The sequence below is a fragment of the Rhamphochromis longiceps genome, linkage group LG12, assembly GCF_057381845.1.
Source record: "Rhamphochromis longiceps isolate RC_006_pf linkage group LG12, R_longiceps_female_GT1.1, whole genome shotgun sequence".
Taxonomy (NCBI): Eukaryota; Metazoa; Chordata; class Actinopteri; order Cichliformes; family Cichlidae; genus Rhamphochromis; species Rhamphochromis longiceps.
The window spans coordinates 13,553,895-13,568,076 of NC_140568.1; the positions used below are offsets into that span (position 1 = coordinate 13,553,895).

The 14,182-nt window shown below is 43.6% G+C and overlaps 1 protein-coding gene across 5 annotated transcripts in view; it reads left to right on the forward strand.

Annotated features, from left to right (window-relative positions):
• cux2b (cut-like homeobox 2b) overlaps nucleotides 1–14,182 on the forward strand; it is a 99,193-nt gene that overhangs the window by 35,374 nt on the left and 49,637 nt on the right. For 4 of the 5 annotated variants that reach the window (XM_085424843.1, XM_085424845.1, XM_085424846.1 and 1 more), the window contains exons 2-3: nucleotides 640–750; nucleotides 4,459–4,506. In XM_085424843.1, coding sequence (XP_085280969.1) covers nucleotides 640–750; nucleotides 4,459–4,506 — 159 coding nt within the window. Of the gene's footprint in view, nucleotides 1–639; nucleotides 751–2,137; nucleotides 2,276–4,458; nucleotides 4,507–14,182 lie in introns of those variants that run through there. The other variant, XM_085424847.1, reaches the window with a different exon arrangement.

Consider the following 14,182-nt stretch of genomic DNA (forward strand, 5'->3'; position numbering starts at 1 on the left):
AGCAAAAGGGTAATGTGGTTTAAAGCTATGGAGGCTGCTGTCGCGTATTGAAAATCTGAGCGGGATCAATATAAAGATTGGTGCGGGCGATGGGGGAGAGAGATGGAAAAGAGGCTGAAAATAGATCTGACCTGTGGTAATTACTACAGCATGTGAGGCGCTCGTGTGTTTGAATCAGGTCTCGGCCGGGCTTAAAAAACAGCCACTCATTTCAGAAGGAAGCTCCATTTGTTTATAAGGGTGTTTGTCAGGTTATTGGGCCTTAACATGTGACCCCCTCCCTCCCTTGCTCTCTCTCTCACCCTCTCACCCCATTCGCTCACTGGCGCTCTATAGCTGTTGCAAGCGTATTGATTATTTCAAATACTGATTATCTAAAAGGCCTTCTGCTACTGTAGGCATTGGATTTATTTTGGCTTAATTATTTATGGGCCAGGGCTAGCTGTAAGTATTACTGCTGTGAGATCATGAAGGATTACATTGTTAATATTCAGCAGTGTATTTTTATTTATGTACACTCTTAAGCTTTACTGGATGAGCTTTGGCCGGCTCCCTAAAGTGCCGTCTCTCTCTCTCTGTCTCGCTCTGTTTCTCTCTCCCCCCGTCTCACCGTTTGTCTGTCTTTTGTGTGTTTTGTAGAGGGAGCTAAACTCTGCAGCATCTGAACTGGCGGGTCGACAAGAGGAGAGTGAACATTCCCACAAGCACCTGGTAGAGCTGAGCAGAGAGTTCAAGAGAAATGTCCCTGAGGTGAGTCTGGCACCCCCCCACCCCTTACACTGTCTCACACATACACACATATGACCCCCCTACATTATTTCAACTATGTGCCATTTTGCTCATCTTCACCTCAGCAGGTACTGACTGTCTGCATCACTGCAGCTGCTCAAGCCCCCGCACATACCTTTTTGAACAGGGAATTATTTCTCTTGTAAAGCCTGCATTAGCATACTGTATGTTAACAGTGCGCAGCACTTGCGAGAAATCAGGGTTAGCCTCCTCCCTTCCCCTTTCCAGTAGATCAGTTAATATTTAAATGCTGAGGCCTTGCAGTATTAGCCTCTGGCTTGGTGCGATGAGGGTTGAGGGGACTCATTTGCAAAAAAAGGTAAGCACGACTGTGCTGGTTGCTTTCAACTCCAAAGCTAAAGCACCACTTTATGAAAAAGTTATCTTGGTGTCAGAGTTGGCAGTGGATGTTGATATATCTCCAGGTTTATGAGATGGATCAGGAACAGGTGTCTCTCCAAACCCATTAAGGAAAGGGATTCTGACTAAACAATGTGATGAATGCTGATTAGGACGCATCCCCCTCTGCACCATCCCGCCTGTTAGGGTTCACTACTTTGTCTCTGGTTGTATGTTACAATACAGAACCAGACACAAGTTGTGATATACACTGAGCTATCAAAGCAGCTACTTTCCTTTAACAACAAGTGAACTCCGTTAGTCTGATGTATCTTCAGTTCATTCTTTTTCTGAACTCTCTTCTAACAGCTTTCACTAGAATAGCATGTTTTGCAGTCTCTTAAAACAAAGCTCCACATGGCTAATTACCATAACCAAGCACATGGCTAATTAGAATATTATTACATATACACATTACCCAAGCTATTTCTCAACATATGTTTACACACATGCTGTACACAAACGTGAAATGTGCTCATGCTAAAAAAAAAAAAAAAGTCTAAACAGATGCTCAGATAAATTGTGTATTTTACTCCAAAGCTAGGCTAACATACAAGTAGCATCCCTAAGTTTGCTACAGTGATGAAGCAGGCCCTTTTAGCTTCTTAGCCATAATCTCACATGTAATCTCATAGCTTTGTGTTTCTTTACATCCACTGTTTGTCTTCAGCTGAAGCGGTGTGGACCACTGACTCTGCATTGATCTTTTCATATAGCCTCTTGCTACTTCCTTCCTTCTGCTGTCTTGCCACCAGCACTATTTTCCCCTCTTTATTTTATTTCTTAATTAATAGTTCATCTGTAATTCTTAGATTTTCTTGTTGAGGGACAAACAAAAAAATTCTACCTTAAGCCAAAGTCAAATTTAAATGTTGAAGTTGTTGTTTGCCAATGATGAGATTCCTTAATTAAGACTTGAAAGCGAATGATACGGTGGCCCTGAGAGTCAAAGCACAACAGATGTTTTTTTGGGGGGGAGGAGGCATTAAGGTGACAAAACAGCTGCAGAAGTGACAGAAACTAAAAGGGTTGCGCCGCTGAGATACGCTTAAAAGAAGGATTAATCAGTGCCGTGAGGGAGAAAAAGGTAAGGTCACATGGTTCATGTAATACTGTAGCTACGTGTTTGCTATTAGTCGTTTATTGTTAGCTTGTCACTTTCGCAGCTTGTCACGTTATCGTCTCCACAGAAACGCTTGAGTTGCATTTTATCTTTTCTCTTTCCGTTGTGTTTTTTGTGTGTAGTTTTTTTTTTTGGTAGCTTTTCTATATGCTGACGTTTTCTTAAGTTGCAATGCATTTGACCTCTCAGGGCTGCCGTAGAATGAGGACTGGCGATAGATATTGATAAGACTTGATACCGATACTGTTATTGATTCTTCTTAGCTGAGCCACAACAAAACAGTTTTTATTATGTTAGAGTTTAGAAACTAAAGGAGAAATAAGTATTTGAGGTGTGCCCCACTTATTAAAAGCTAATGTTGATTATTTTTCAATATGTAGCTGTCAAAAGAAACATGTTGGCACTGGTAAAAAGGAGTGATGCACTTGGAGCCATATGATTCTGATGAACTGGACAATCTGGAACCAGTCCTGAATAGCTTTCCTTAATGAAATTTCATTGCATTAACTACAGTGTAGTCAGATATGAGATCTCTTTGTGGTTAGCACCACGGAGAGAAACTATTAAACACAAGCAATGCATCTTTCAGTGTAAGTACTGGAATGTGAATGTCATTTGAAGCGAACATAAGCTATAATATTTCTTCTGTTTACAATCAGTTCTTGTCTTGTCATTATTTAGGGGTACTAAAAATATCTTATTTAACCAGGACCCGTTATGCTCACAAGGGCGACCGTGGCTCAGGGGGTTGGGAATCGCATCTGTAACCGGAAGGTCGCCGGTTCGATCCCTGGGCTCTCTGTCATGGTCGTTGTGTCCCTGGGCAAGACACTTTACCCTACTTGCCTACTGGTGTTGGCCGGAGGGGCCGATGGCGCGATATGGCAGCCTCGCTTCTGTCAGTCTGCCCCAGGGCAGCTGTGGCTACAACTGTAGCTGCCTCCACCAGTGTGTGAATGTGAGAGTGAATGAATAGTGGTATTGTAAAGCGCTTTGGGTGCCTTGAAAAGCGCTATATAAATCCAATCCATTATTATTATTATTTTCTAGTTCCATATTTATGTTCTTGGACCTGAATAGCTTTGCATAATTCACAGTTAAAATATAATCTTTATTGAGCTCGTCTTATCTTCTGTCTGAAGCGAGCCGTTTTTCCCCTCCCTTTAAGAAAACTTTCTTCTGACTACAAGAGGTTTGAACATCAGGTGGGTGGGGCTTGAATTCTTACATCCAGAGGTGTATGGCTCAGGTGACTACAACAGGGATATCCCCTCGCATTGACATCATGCAGGACCAAGAGTAGAAAAAGTGAAAGAGAGCATTTTTTTGTCACATCCTGACTAATCATACTTTCAGACGCTACTAAATTCTACTAAAAGGGGCGGATGTCAAACTATCCTAACCATTACACTTAATACATCACAATACGATTTTAACAACATGTAGAATTTCATGTGTCATTATTTATGTTCTGGGCTATTTTTAATACCTACTAAGAAGCTATATAGACATCACTTATTTTCATGTTCTTCTGCTTTACATTAAAAATGTGCTGAGACCTCGATGCACCTTGCTTTTGTAAAGCAAAATGGCAATTAAGGTAGATTGAACCGAGTACATGAAAAGCAAAACCTAAGAGAGATACAGATATGATTTAGTCCTTTTTCATCATCTTCCTTTGAAATGATCAACTATTGACATGTAGGCTGAATTCAAAGGGAATATTTTTATATTTTATAAATTAACCTTCAAACTATTTGCTATGCTGCCTGCCTATCTCAGCCTGTAGTGCGCTGCTGTAATCTTGTCAGTATAATACAGGCGTTTAAGACAGGATCAGGCTGTCACCACTGGCAGCACAATCCCCTTACCTGAGGCTGCGAGAGCTCGCACACGTCTGGATCTCTAGCTAGTGGAAAGCCCCACTTTTGAAACATGCCCACTCAAACTCTTCAGGTTTAACCACTAATACTCACACCCCATTACGACGTAACTCACCGGCAGCACACGTGCAATGTGAGGGAAGCTGTGGTGAGAATCCATTAACGTGCTCTTTCTTATGTTTGTGCCGCACTGGGACTGGTAGACAGGTGGAGTGTGTGCAAAAACGACAAAGTGCTGAGACAATTTTTTTTGTCTGTACACAGGAAGTCCGGGAGATGGTGGCACCTGTTCTCAAGAGTTTCCAAGCCCAGGTGAGTCGCACGACTTTTGCATGCTACGGATCACTGATTCAGCAGCAGATTTAGCAGATTCAGTGCTTTTATCGACGATGTCTGAGGCTTTGTCTGCATAACATTATAATCTACTGAAAGGAGACACTCTTGCTTAGCACACTGACCAAAGCAGACCACTGTGCTCCTGGAAAGAAACACTTGATTGATAGGCCAAGGAATCCATGGCGTGCTTTTCATGTTACTGCTCATCTGGTGCTTATTGACTGATGCCTTTTCTGTCAAAGTGAAGTAGCATCTATCTGCCATTAGATGATCAGATATCTGGCTTCTCATATTTTCTTGGCTGAGACAAGCCCTCATTTCCTGTTGTGATGGTGCATTCAGCGTGCACCCTCTGACGTCGCCATATTGAAAAAGTCATCTGATACCTACCAAGACTCTGCTCTAGCCATTAAACCAAGGTCATAAATCACATTTGTGAGCTGCATTATGGTCCACGAAGCAGAGGCTTATGGAAATGATACCACAAATATGTTTCCAGTCTCGTTCTCCCCCTTCTAAACTCCCGCTCAGCGCTAACCTGAAAGCCTCATCATCGGTAAACATTAGAACACTCGGCATGGATTGTTCAGATCTCTTGGAAGCGATTATTGGCAGCTTCTTTTTAATGCTTTATAATTGACTATGCCCAAGTAAGCGTGTTTTCTGGCAGGAGCTATCACATTCAGCACCCTGTGGTTGATTTCTGTGCTAATTCAATTACTCCGACTGTAAAGTTCCACAAATATCAGAAGCACCCTTCCATATCTTTATTGTGCAAACAGGAACCCAAAGGATTAATTTAAGCACCATTGATGTCTGACAACTGGGAGTCTCGAGATGTTTCATAGTAGATAAAATAGATGGCTGATAATGAGCAATGATTTTTTTCTTTTTTTTCATGTTAGCTGCAGGCCTCTCTGGGTACCTCTTGGTCTCTCTTGTGTAACTACCACAGGCTCGTGTTCTGCACATTTATAAGTAAGCCAGCTTGCAAAGCAAAAAAGCTATTTTTTGATCGCAGGGTGCAGCAGGCAACTAAGCACACCATAATAATCTAATCCTCTGGTGTTTTTCTGATACACTTTGACCTTATTGGTAATGTCAAACAGCTTGCAGAGGCTTGTGAACTTTACCCAGCGGTAGTCTGCTCGACCTCAGTGTAAGCCGTGGGACCTCGACCTGCTGCTGCTGCAGGGGGAGACAGTGGAAGGGAAGGTTGGAGTTGGATGTGCTTATTTGGCTGTGTGGTTTGGGATAGACCGAAGCTCCCCTGCAGGTGCACTGTACAGGTGGTGAACAGTAGAAAAGTCCCGGCGTGTTCTGCGTGTGCGTGTGTGAGGATGCATACTTGCGAGGAGGAAAAAAAACTGGGTCCCTGCCCCCCTTTTCTTCCCCTCCCTCATTGCAGTTCGGAGGCCCAGAGGAGTGCCTCTTGGTATTTGGACCCTCATCATGCCACTTCTAAAGGAGAAGTCGGCTCCTTTGAAGTGTTTGCGACATGACAGGTTCCCTTTCTTTTCTTTTTTCATTTCAATGTTCCCCACCCACTTTCCCTCTCTTCTCCCGTCCAATCTCGCCTTCTAATTATCACTAACCAGGCGACTGATTAGAAACACGTTGCCGACCTAGTTTTTCCGCAGAGCTGGAGGAGGAGAAAGGGTTAATCCCAGAGCTGGTGGCTGTCATTGGTCGCTTCCCTCCTTCTTCTCCTCTCTCTTTTTTTTTTCTCCTTTCGTTCTGCTCTCCTCTTTTCTTTCCCTGGAAGTTTGCTAATGAGGTCCCGTCAGAGCTGAGGAGAGGTGTTAATTTGGCCTTGTGAAGTAGGAAGGAGATTAAGGACAGTGAGGAGCTGAGTTTACGGCTTAAAATACACCGCTGTCCTTATTAATCCACAGGGCCCTGGGAGACCGGCGTTTTTGGTTTTATAATGAACACTGTCTTATTAAGAAGGTAATTTTAATAAAAATTTACGGCGAAGAAGAGGAGATGGTACACGTCTCCATGGTCTCAGGCACACCTTTGGGGCTGAGGGATATGACAGTTATTTCTCAAATAACCGATCGCTGGAGAGCCGGGCCCGTTGGACCGCGCTGTTCACACAGCTCTCTCTCTCAGAGCTCTCGCTGCCATCTGAACATACAGGAAAAACAGACTTTGCCGACTCTCACCGAGACTTCGCAGGCTTCTCAGTGCAATTTACACCTCCCTCTCACTTTAGAGTATAAACTCCCCTCAGGACGAACCGTGATTCCTGGTATGTTTGCAGGAGAGAGGCAGATTCCTCCTCACATCCGGACAATCTGAATATCAGGCCCAAATTAAGCACTCATTCTATTTTTCTCTCCTCTCCTCTTGATGTCGTTCGGCGATCTCGGAAAAAGAAAACAGCAGTATGGGTCCCTAATTACTGAAACTTGCTTTACAATGATAATCCGTAGAGTAATTTAGCGTGCACAATGAGAGTTGTGGTGCTTGCGCAGATGGAGATTCTGATAAATAGTTTGTAACGTGTAATTAGCAGCTCTGCCGGTTACATGCCATTAACCCCTCAAGCTCAGGAATCATTATTGGCCCTCATTATCAAGCAGTAAGGTACGATCGAGCTGACTAGACATCAAAAACATCAAACAGCTATTAAAGCAGTGCGAGCTGGGGGCCGGTGGACACCTGTTTATGAGTCTAACTGTGCCATTTCTTCCCCTGAGGTGCTAAAAGTGATGATGTGAGGGAAGACAATGTTTTCATGTATATTGTTGTTGTTGTGGTTGCTTGTTTTTCTGTGTGAGCTTTGGAGGTCTTTTTCAAATGAATTAAGACATCTCAAAATGGCTGCTGTGTCTTGTCTGGAAAGGTGGACTGTGCTGGTAATATGACCTTTCATGCTGGAGAGCGGCATCAGAAATGTGCAATAAAAAAGACAAAACAGTTGTTTGGATTGTCATATCTGCTTTAGTGCTTTTTTGTTTTTGTCGTTAAAAGCTTCTGCAACTGTATTTTCATCCTCGTTTAAGGCTTCTTGCAGATAATTTGTCCACGAGTATAAGAGCTGAGTGGAGACCTTTGCCCATAATGCCTCGCCCTGAGCTGCCCTCCCGTACTCCACGCGGCGAGGTAGACGTCCACCATCTTTGATCATCCATCGAGAGCCGACCAGTTTTTCCTCCTTTTTGATTAATTCCTGAAGGAAATGATAATTTCTCTTGAATGTATGAATATGTTATGAATAGTGGAATGAATCAAAGAGTAAAGGATGATAATTAATTACAGCGCTATGATAAAAGGCTGTGGGTGTTATGACGCAAGCTTCCTCTGTGTCATTATGAGAGGCTCCGTAATTACCTTTCTGCACGAGCCAGCGCTCCTGGCGGTGCTGGCAGTGAGAGTGCCGCTCGCTGAGTGAGTCTAACGGTCATAAAGCTTTTCCCTGCCTAATTGTCTGAGGGGCTCTATGGCACTTTCATAGATGAGGGACTGCGCCGTTAGGAAAAATGCTCGGCGACGCTACAGCTTTTCCAGCTCAATGAAGACAGATCTTCATCATGGGCTAAACCTTGCGGTTATTAGGTACAGATTGCATGAGTGGATGGCTAACTTGGGAAGGTGGTGTCGGAATGAGTGAGCAGCAGAGTCATACAGTCTGATAAAAAGCTGCTAGTAGACTACGTACAGTTTTAAAAGCAAGCTAGTGTGGATTTCTTTGTACATTATAGGCTCATATTTCTGTGCCAGTGAACCAGATCTGTGCCTCCCAGGTACCTCTGAATATTCCCTTTGTGTTATTATTCATGCCCTACCTTATGTAAGGGGCATTTACGACACCCTCCTACTCACTCCCACTCGCCCATCCTCCCATGCTTCCCCCCCCGGCTATGACCAGGCTGCTCCATACTGGGCCGACGAGGTATCTCTAATGCCTGTCTCCTGCTCGGCTGTCTTAGGCTCATTGAGCAGCAGGCCAGGCCCAGGATCTCCAGGCCATTACCTATTCATAGCACGCACCGGCCTCCAGCCTATTGTGGGGAACATAATGGGCTCCGGGGCCATGTAAACCACCGGCTTTCTGCTCCCAGTTTATCGCTTGTGTCCTTTTCATGCTAAGGAGAGGGAATGAAGGTGAGAGTAAGGAAGTTAGGAGAGAGAAGGGAGAGCCAAGAGGGAGAGGGATGTGAGGGGGCGTGGGAGTGTAATTGGACATTAGATAATACCTTCCTTGAGTCTTCTACGTCCTTTGCATCTCCTGAGGGTGAATGGCCTTGCATGTTCTCCACATCAGTGCAGAAAAGCTGCTTTGAGTCAAACGTAATGCACCTCGATTCACTCACTGTTTCAGTTTCTATTACTTTAAAGTTTACTTTTATCGATCACGATTAATCAGAGATGAACAAGCTTATATGTGGATGTTGGATCAAATGCTCTGTATCCTGCTGTAACAATGCAACTTCATTTCGTCTAATGCCAAGTCCTGTACATGAGCAGTGAATAAATAGCCTTTTTCTGAAGATACTGATATTTCTTAGAGATAGTCTAGTTTAAGTTGACACATCACTTTACATTCTAAACGTATTCAGTGCAAGACATGTAGTAAATGGCCTCTGGGTGAATTTGAACCTGGGCCTCTGGTTAACCTGCTCAGCCTTTTGCACTATACCAACATCCTTGTTGGGAATAACTTTAAAGTGACCTGTGTAACTTCTGCCAGGTACTGTGGGCACAACTGACAAAATACAGAATAATAAATGTGAAAATATTGTAATCAGCAAGTGAATTTTAAGTTGGTATATTTACAGATAAATTTAATATAAAGCCAGGACGATGCCACCCACAGGTTTGTGAACTTTGGCTTTTGAAGCCTAAAAAAACAGATAAAAGTAGAATTACCCTCACCCAAAAGCATGCACTTCCTGGGTGGTTTGTTGGTACAAAAAGACATTCAGCTGTGTCAGCATTCACCTTTCACTCAAAGAGGGCATGCTGTTAATGTGCAATGTAAAATTGTAAGGCTTATGAAGGATTTAAATGAATGAAAATAATAAAAATCTACCTGCTATCAAGTACATTAGTTATAAAGACCAAAAATGTTTATTGTAATTGTCATTTTAACATGGAAGTTTATTCAATTCCATTTAATTCAATTTTATTTATATAGCGCCAAATCACAACAACAGTCGCCTCTTTATATTGTAAGGTAGACCCTACAATAATACATACAGAGAAAAACCCAACAATCATATGACCCCCTATGGCAAGCACTTTGGTGACAGTGGGAAGGAAAAACTCCCTTTTAACAGGAAGAAACCTCAGGCAGAACCAGGCTCAGGGAGGGGCGGGGCCATCTGCTGCGGCAGGTTGGGGTGAGAGAAGGAAAACAGGATAAAAGACATGCTGTGGAAGAGAGCCGCAGCTTCCTTAAAGATAGCCTCAAGTGGCCACTAGAGGAACTGCAGTTTTGACAAGCGCTTCATTTCCCAGAACTGGAGGTTAATGCTTGATATGGACAAATTACTTTTTCTAGGTGACTCGTATAGGTCGGGATTTGTTGCTAGCTACAAGTAAATATAGAATTGGTGAACACTGCCAGTTTTGTACCAAACCAGTTTGTTCTCATAAAATAAAACTGAGGGCTATAACAGAAAAAGCCTTCCACGAGAAGGACAAAAATAGAAATCATTATCTCGCAGATCCAAACAGAAAACACAGGTTGTGTTTTCTTTTTAAATATGCTTGCTACGTATGTTTTCTGTCTGCAGAGGTGAGCACTTTTTTTTTTTCTGGCCAAATTTATAGCTTAAGAATTTACCATCCGTCAGCTTGGCAGAAGCTCAGACAGTACCTTTTTAAAATGAAATATCATTAATTCAGTAAATGACAACATAAACAAACCCAGTAGTTGGGTGGCAGCATTTCCCAGCGCTGCACCATCTTTCAGCTCCATATTGGGCCTTTTGTAGAAGTTTAATATATCTGACTGCCCTTGTTTGTTTCCTGTGTGGTGACTGATTGTTGTGATTCTGCCGGGTGTTTTTATGCTGAGACGCCTCAACCTTTCCATCAGCCTTCCCAGTGTCAGTCTTATCCCTCCTCTGCTGTGCTGTGATCTGATGGCGTGTGTGTGTGTGTTGGCGTGTTTGTTTTCCTGTCCTGACTGATGCCCTGTCGGAGCGTCCCAGTTGGGTGTATTCATCATTATGGATGCGTGTTTAGAGTCAGGGATGCACACCAGGTAAAGAAGAGAAGATGGGGGGGGGGGGTTGTTATAAATAGGCACTTGGCTCTCTAGCCATGTGGAATTGATGAGTTTCAGCACATTCTGCTCTGCAGTGCCAGGTTTAATTTCTACCGTCCTGACAGCACAAACCTCAGAGCCCAGAGACATCACGCCTGACTGCCGCTGCTGTGCAAATGTTAGCCATGTTTGAGGATGGACGCACGCATAGCGCCGGCTGCAGCGCTCCTATTGGATGTCTGACTGGGTGTACATCCCCTCCTCTAAACCCCTGTCACCTTAACAGACAGGCAATCACATCCCTGACTGGACACTCACCAGCAGCACACAGTAACTAATCCAAGAGGCAGTTTCTAAGACTGAGCTCGCCTCGGTCTTAACATGGTCAGCTACTGGTTACGAGGCAGGTGAACGCCTCTGTTTCCTCATCTGCTCCCTCCAGGCACCCTAAGTCAGACAGCAGCAGCAGCAGCAGCAGGACGAACCACAGCAGCAGCACTGTCTCTGAGATTCTCCGAGTCCTGGCTCACTCTCAGCTGCTGGCAAGAGCACAGTCAAATTAGCCAATAAAAATGTGTGAAATCGGTGGCTCAGTGCCGGCGAGGACGTGCCAGGAGAAATAAACATCAGTGCTCGCACAACCAGGAAAAGCTCGTGTGAAGAGGAAAAAGGCGGAACGGGAGAGCTGCTCCGTCGATTCTACGGCACGACTCTCTGATTTCAGGCGCAGAATCGGAGCTGCACAGACACAGTCGGAGTAAAGTTGTTTCTCCCCTCCACTGAACACAGAGACCCGGCACCGGATCAGGCCGGTGTCAGCACAAGTCAGAAGAACATGAGCTTCTGTCAGAGGATACACAGGCCTCACGTGCCGAAGTGATTTAATTCCCACTGTTCATCTGCAGTGGCCTCCCCCCTCACCATCCCCACCATCCCCACCCCCACACCTGAAGCCTGGGAATACCAGTCTTCATTTCACATGATGCTCGGCTGTGAAGTTTAATTTCAGCAAAATCTAAACACGCTAATTAAATATCATAACTTTCTGAAGAAGGCTCTTGTAAAGGTACCTGAAATTTTAATTTAGACTTCAAAAGAGTGAAGACTTTAAAGCAAATCTATTGTTTTTCATTTAGACTTGCAATTTTCTTTTCTCTGCAGTGCTGCAGTACGAAGTTATGATTGATCTGGTAATTAAAATATGCAGAGAGGGAAAAATATTAACTGCTCCTTTTTTCACTTTCTTTTTGTTTTAGAAAACAGCCGACACATTTTCTCTGCTCTTTCCAGCACAGATAATTAAATTTTGCACATTGATGTTCTTTACACAGCATTCATCGGCCTCATTATTTTTCCATTTTCATCTTTCTGGTGCGAGATCGATAGATTGATAAAATGATGGAGCCTATCTTAAATAATGCAAGCGGTGAAAAGTTACACTTACTTTGCTGCTGGCTAAGTGTTTGAACTTTTTATTCTTCTTTCAAATTGTATTTAATATCCCATGAAGGTAGATCTCGCAGTATTACATGCTAGCATAAAACATTTATTCCCATTTTTGCAGTACCTCTGCAAAAAAAAAGAAGGAAAAAAAGATGCACCTCATCTCCAGTTTTAGTGAGCCTATGGTATATGAGATGATGCTTGTCAAGGCTAATATCCTAAATGATAAAGAAAGTGGCAATTCAAAGAAAGACAGCGTAAAGTAGGCCAATTAGTACCTAGGGAACATTTTGCTAGAAGAGATAGCAGCTCCAAATGTCACATGCACGAACATTAGGACCGATTGTTTATAATGTGACCTGACAGTTTGGGTCTCTTTAATATGGGATTAGCTACAATGCTAATTAACATGTGGCTCTATTAAAACCAGCAGCTGCAAGTGAAGTAACTCTCTTCTGATGTACGCCCCACATTAAAGTGTTGCGTCCTGATCACAAATCAGCGCCAACACTTTTAAGAGACCTCCTCGTTTCCTTTCCTATTTTCTACTGGAAGTGCGACCTCCTAAATCCCCCCCCCCCCCCCCCCCCCACACACACACACACACCCACACCCACCCCCCCAAAAATATCTTAAGCCCACAGATCAGAGTCTGCTTTGCCTTTGTCACAAACAGATATATGTTTTAAAGTCCCACTGCAGGGCTCTGTGTTTCATCAGAGACGTAAGCCACGGTGGCCTGAGGAGAATGTTAAACACATTCTCAATTAAAGCAGAGTAACTTTGCATCTCCTCGTCATTTCTCCTGCAGTCCCTGTAATTGGGTCTCTGTGGATTTAGCAGGAGAGTTCCAGCTCTTCTTGTGGAGTGGGGCTAAGGGGACAGCCAAAGAGGAAAAAGCTGCTGGTCGTCTGGCTCTGGACGCCAGCAGCTGGCAGGAAGGAACAGGAGTCAGATGCAGCCAAACGGGAGCACAGGTGGAATGAAGGCGCTCGCCCGTGCTCCAGTCCCAAACAGAGAGGCACTGTTAGTCAGTCAGGGTGAGATAAGGAGACGGGAGAACCGCCTGGGTGGCCTGGTTTTTCTACAGTTGGTTGCTATAACCAAGAAGTTGTAAACATTTCATTACAGCAAAATTATAGCTGCAGTAGTTTGAATCCGATACATGAATAGTGCATCAATAGATTACATTAGATTATAATACTGTAATGAGATTAAGACAATTAAAGAAATGGCTAATCCTTTGACAAAACTTTTAATTGGCCAACCTGTGACAATAGGACCTGTGAGTAATTGGAGATTCCAGAAGGTCTTGTTACGTATGGAGTTGGGGCCTCTGTTCTTCTCACAGATGTTGAGCCGAATTGAGATCTTGGGTATGTGGAGACCAAGACAGACACGTTGAAACTATTCCCGAATAGTGTTTCCAGTATCCTGATGAAAGAATCCACCGAATACTATTGCCAGGATGAAAGGATGCATAATCTTTAACAATTTTTTAGTAGGCGGTACATATCAGAAAAATATTCATGTGATTGCCAGACACAAAGGCTTCCTAGGAGAATGATGCTCAGCGCCTCTACCGGCTCTCCATAATGCATCCTGGTGCCATCTGTCCCCCCTATAAACAGTAACAAATATACAAGGAGCAATGGAAGAAGACCAGTGGAACCAGTGTAGGCCCTTCCAGCTGTGGACAAAGCTCAGCGTGGGTACGCTGACTGGTTTATGGATACGAAGCCCCAAGGGCGGCAAGCTGTGAGGCACTGCATGATCTAGTTAGTTTAACCACTGCAGCACCCCACATGACCTACCATGTTGGAAATGCAACATGAGAATCAGAATCCTTTATTAATCCAAGCGGAAATTATATGGTCACTGTTGCTCCAAGACAGGGAGACATTAATTAGCAAAAGTAAAATAAATAATACACTATGTTACAAAGTTACAAAATATACCAAAAAAGCTTGAATGAGTCAAACTGGT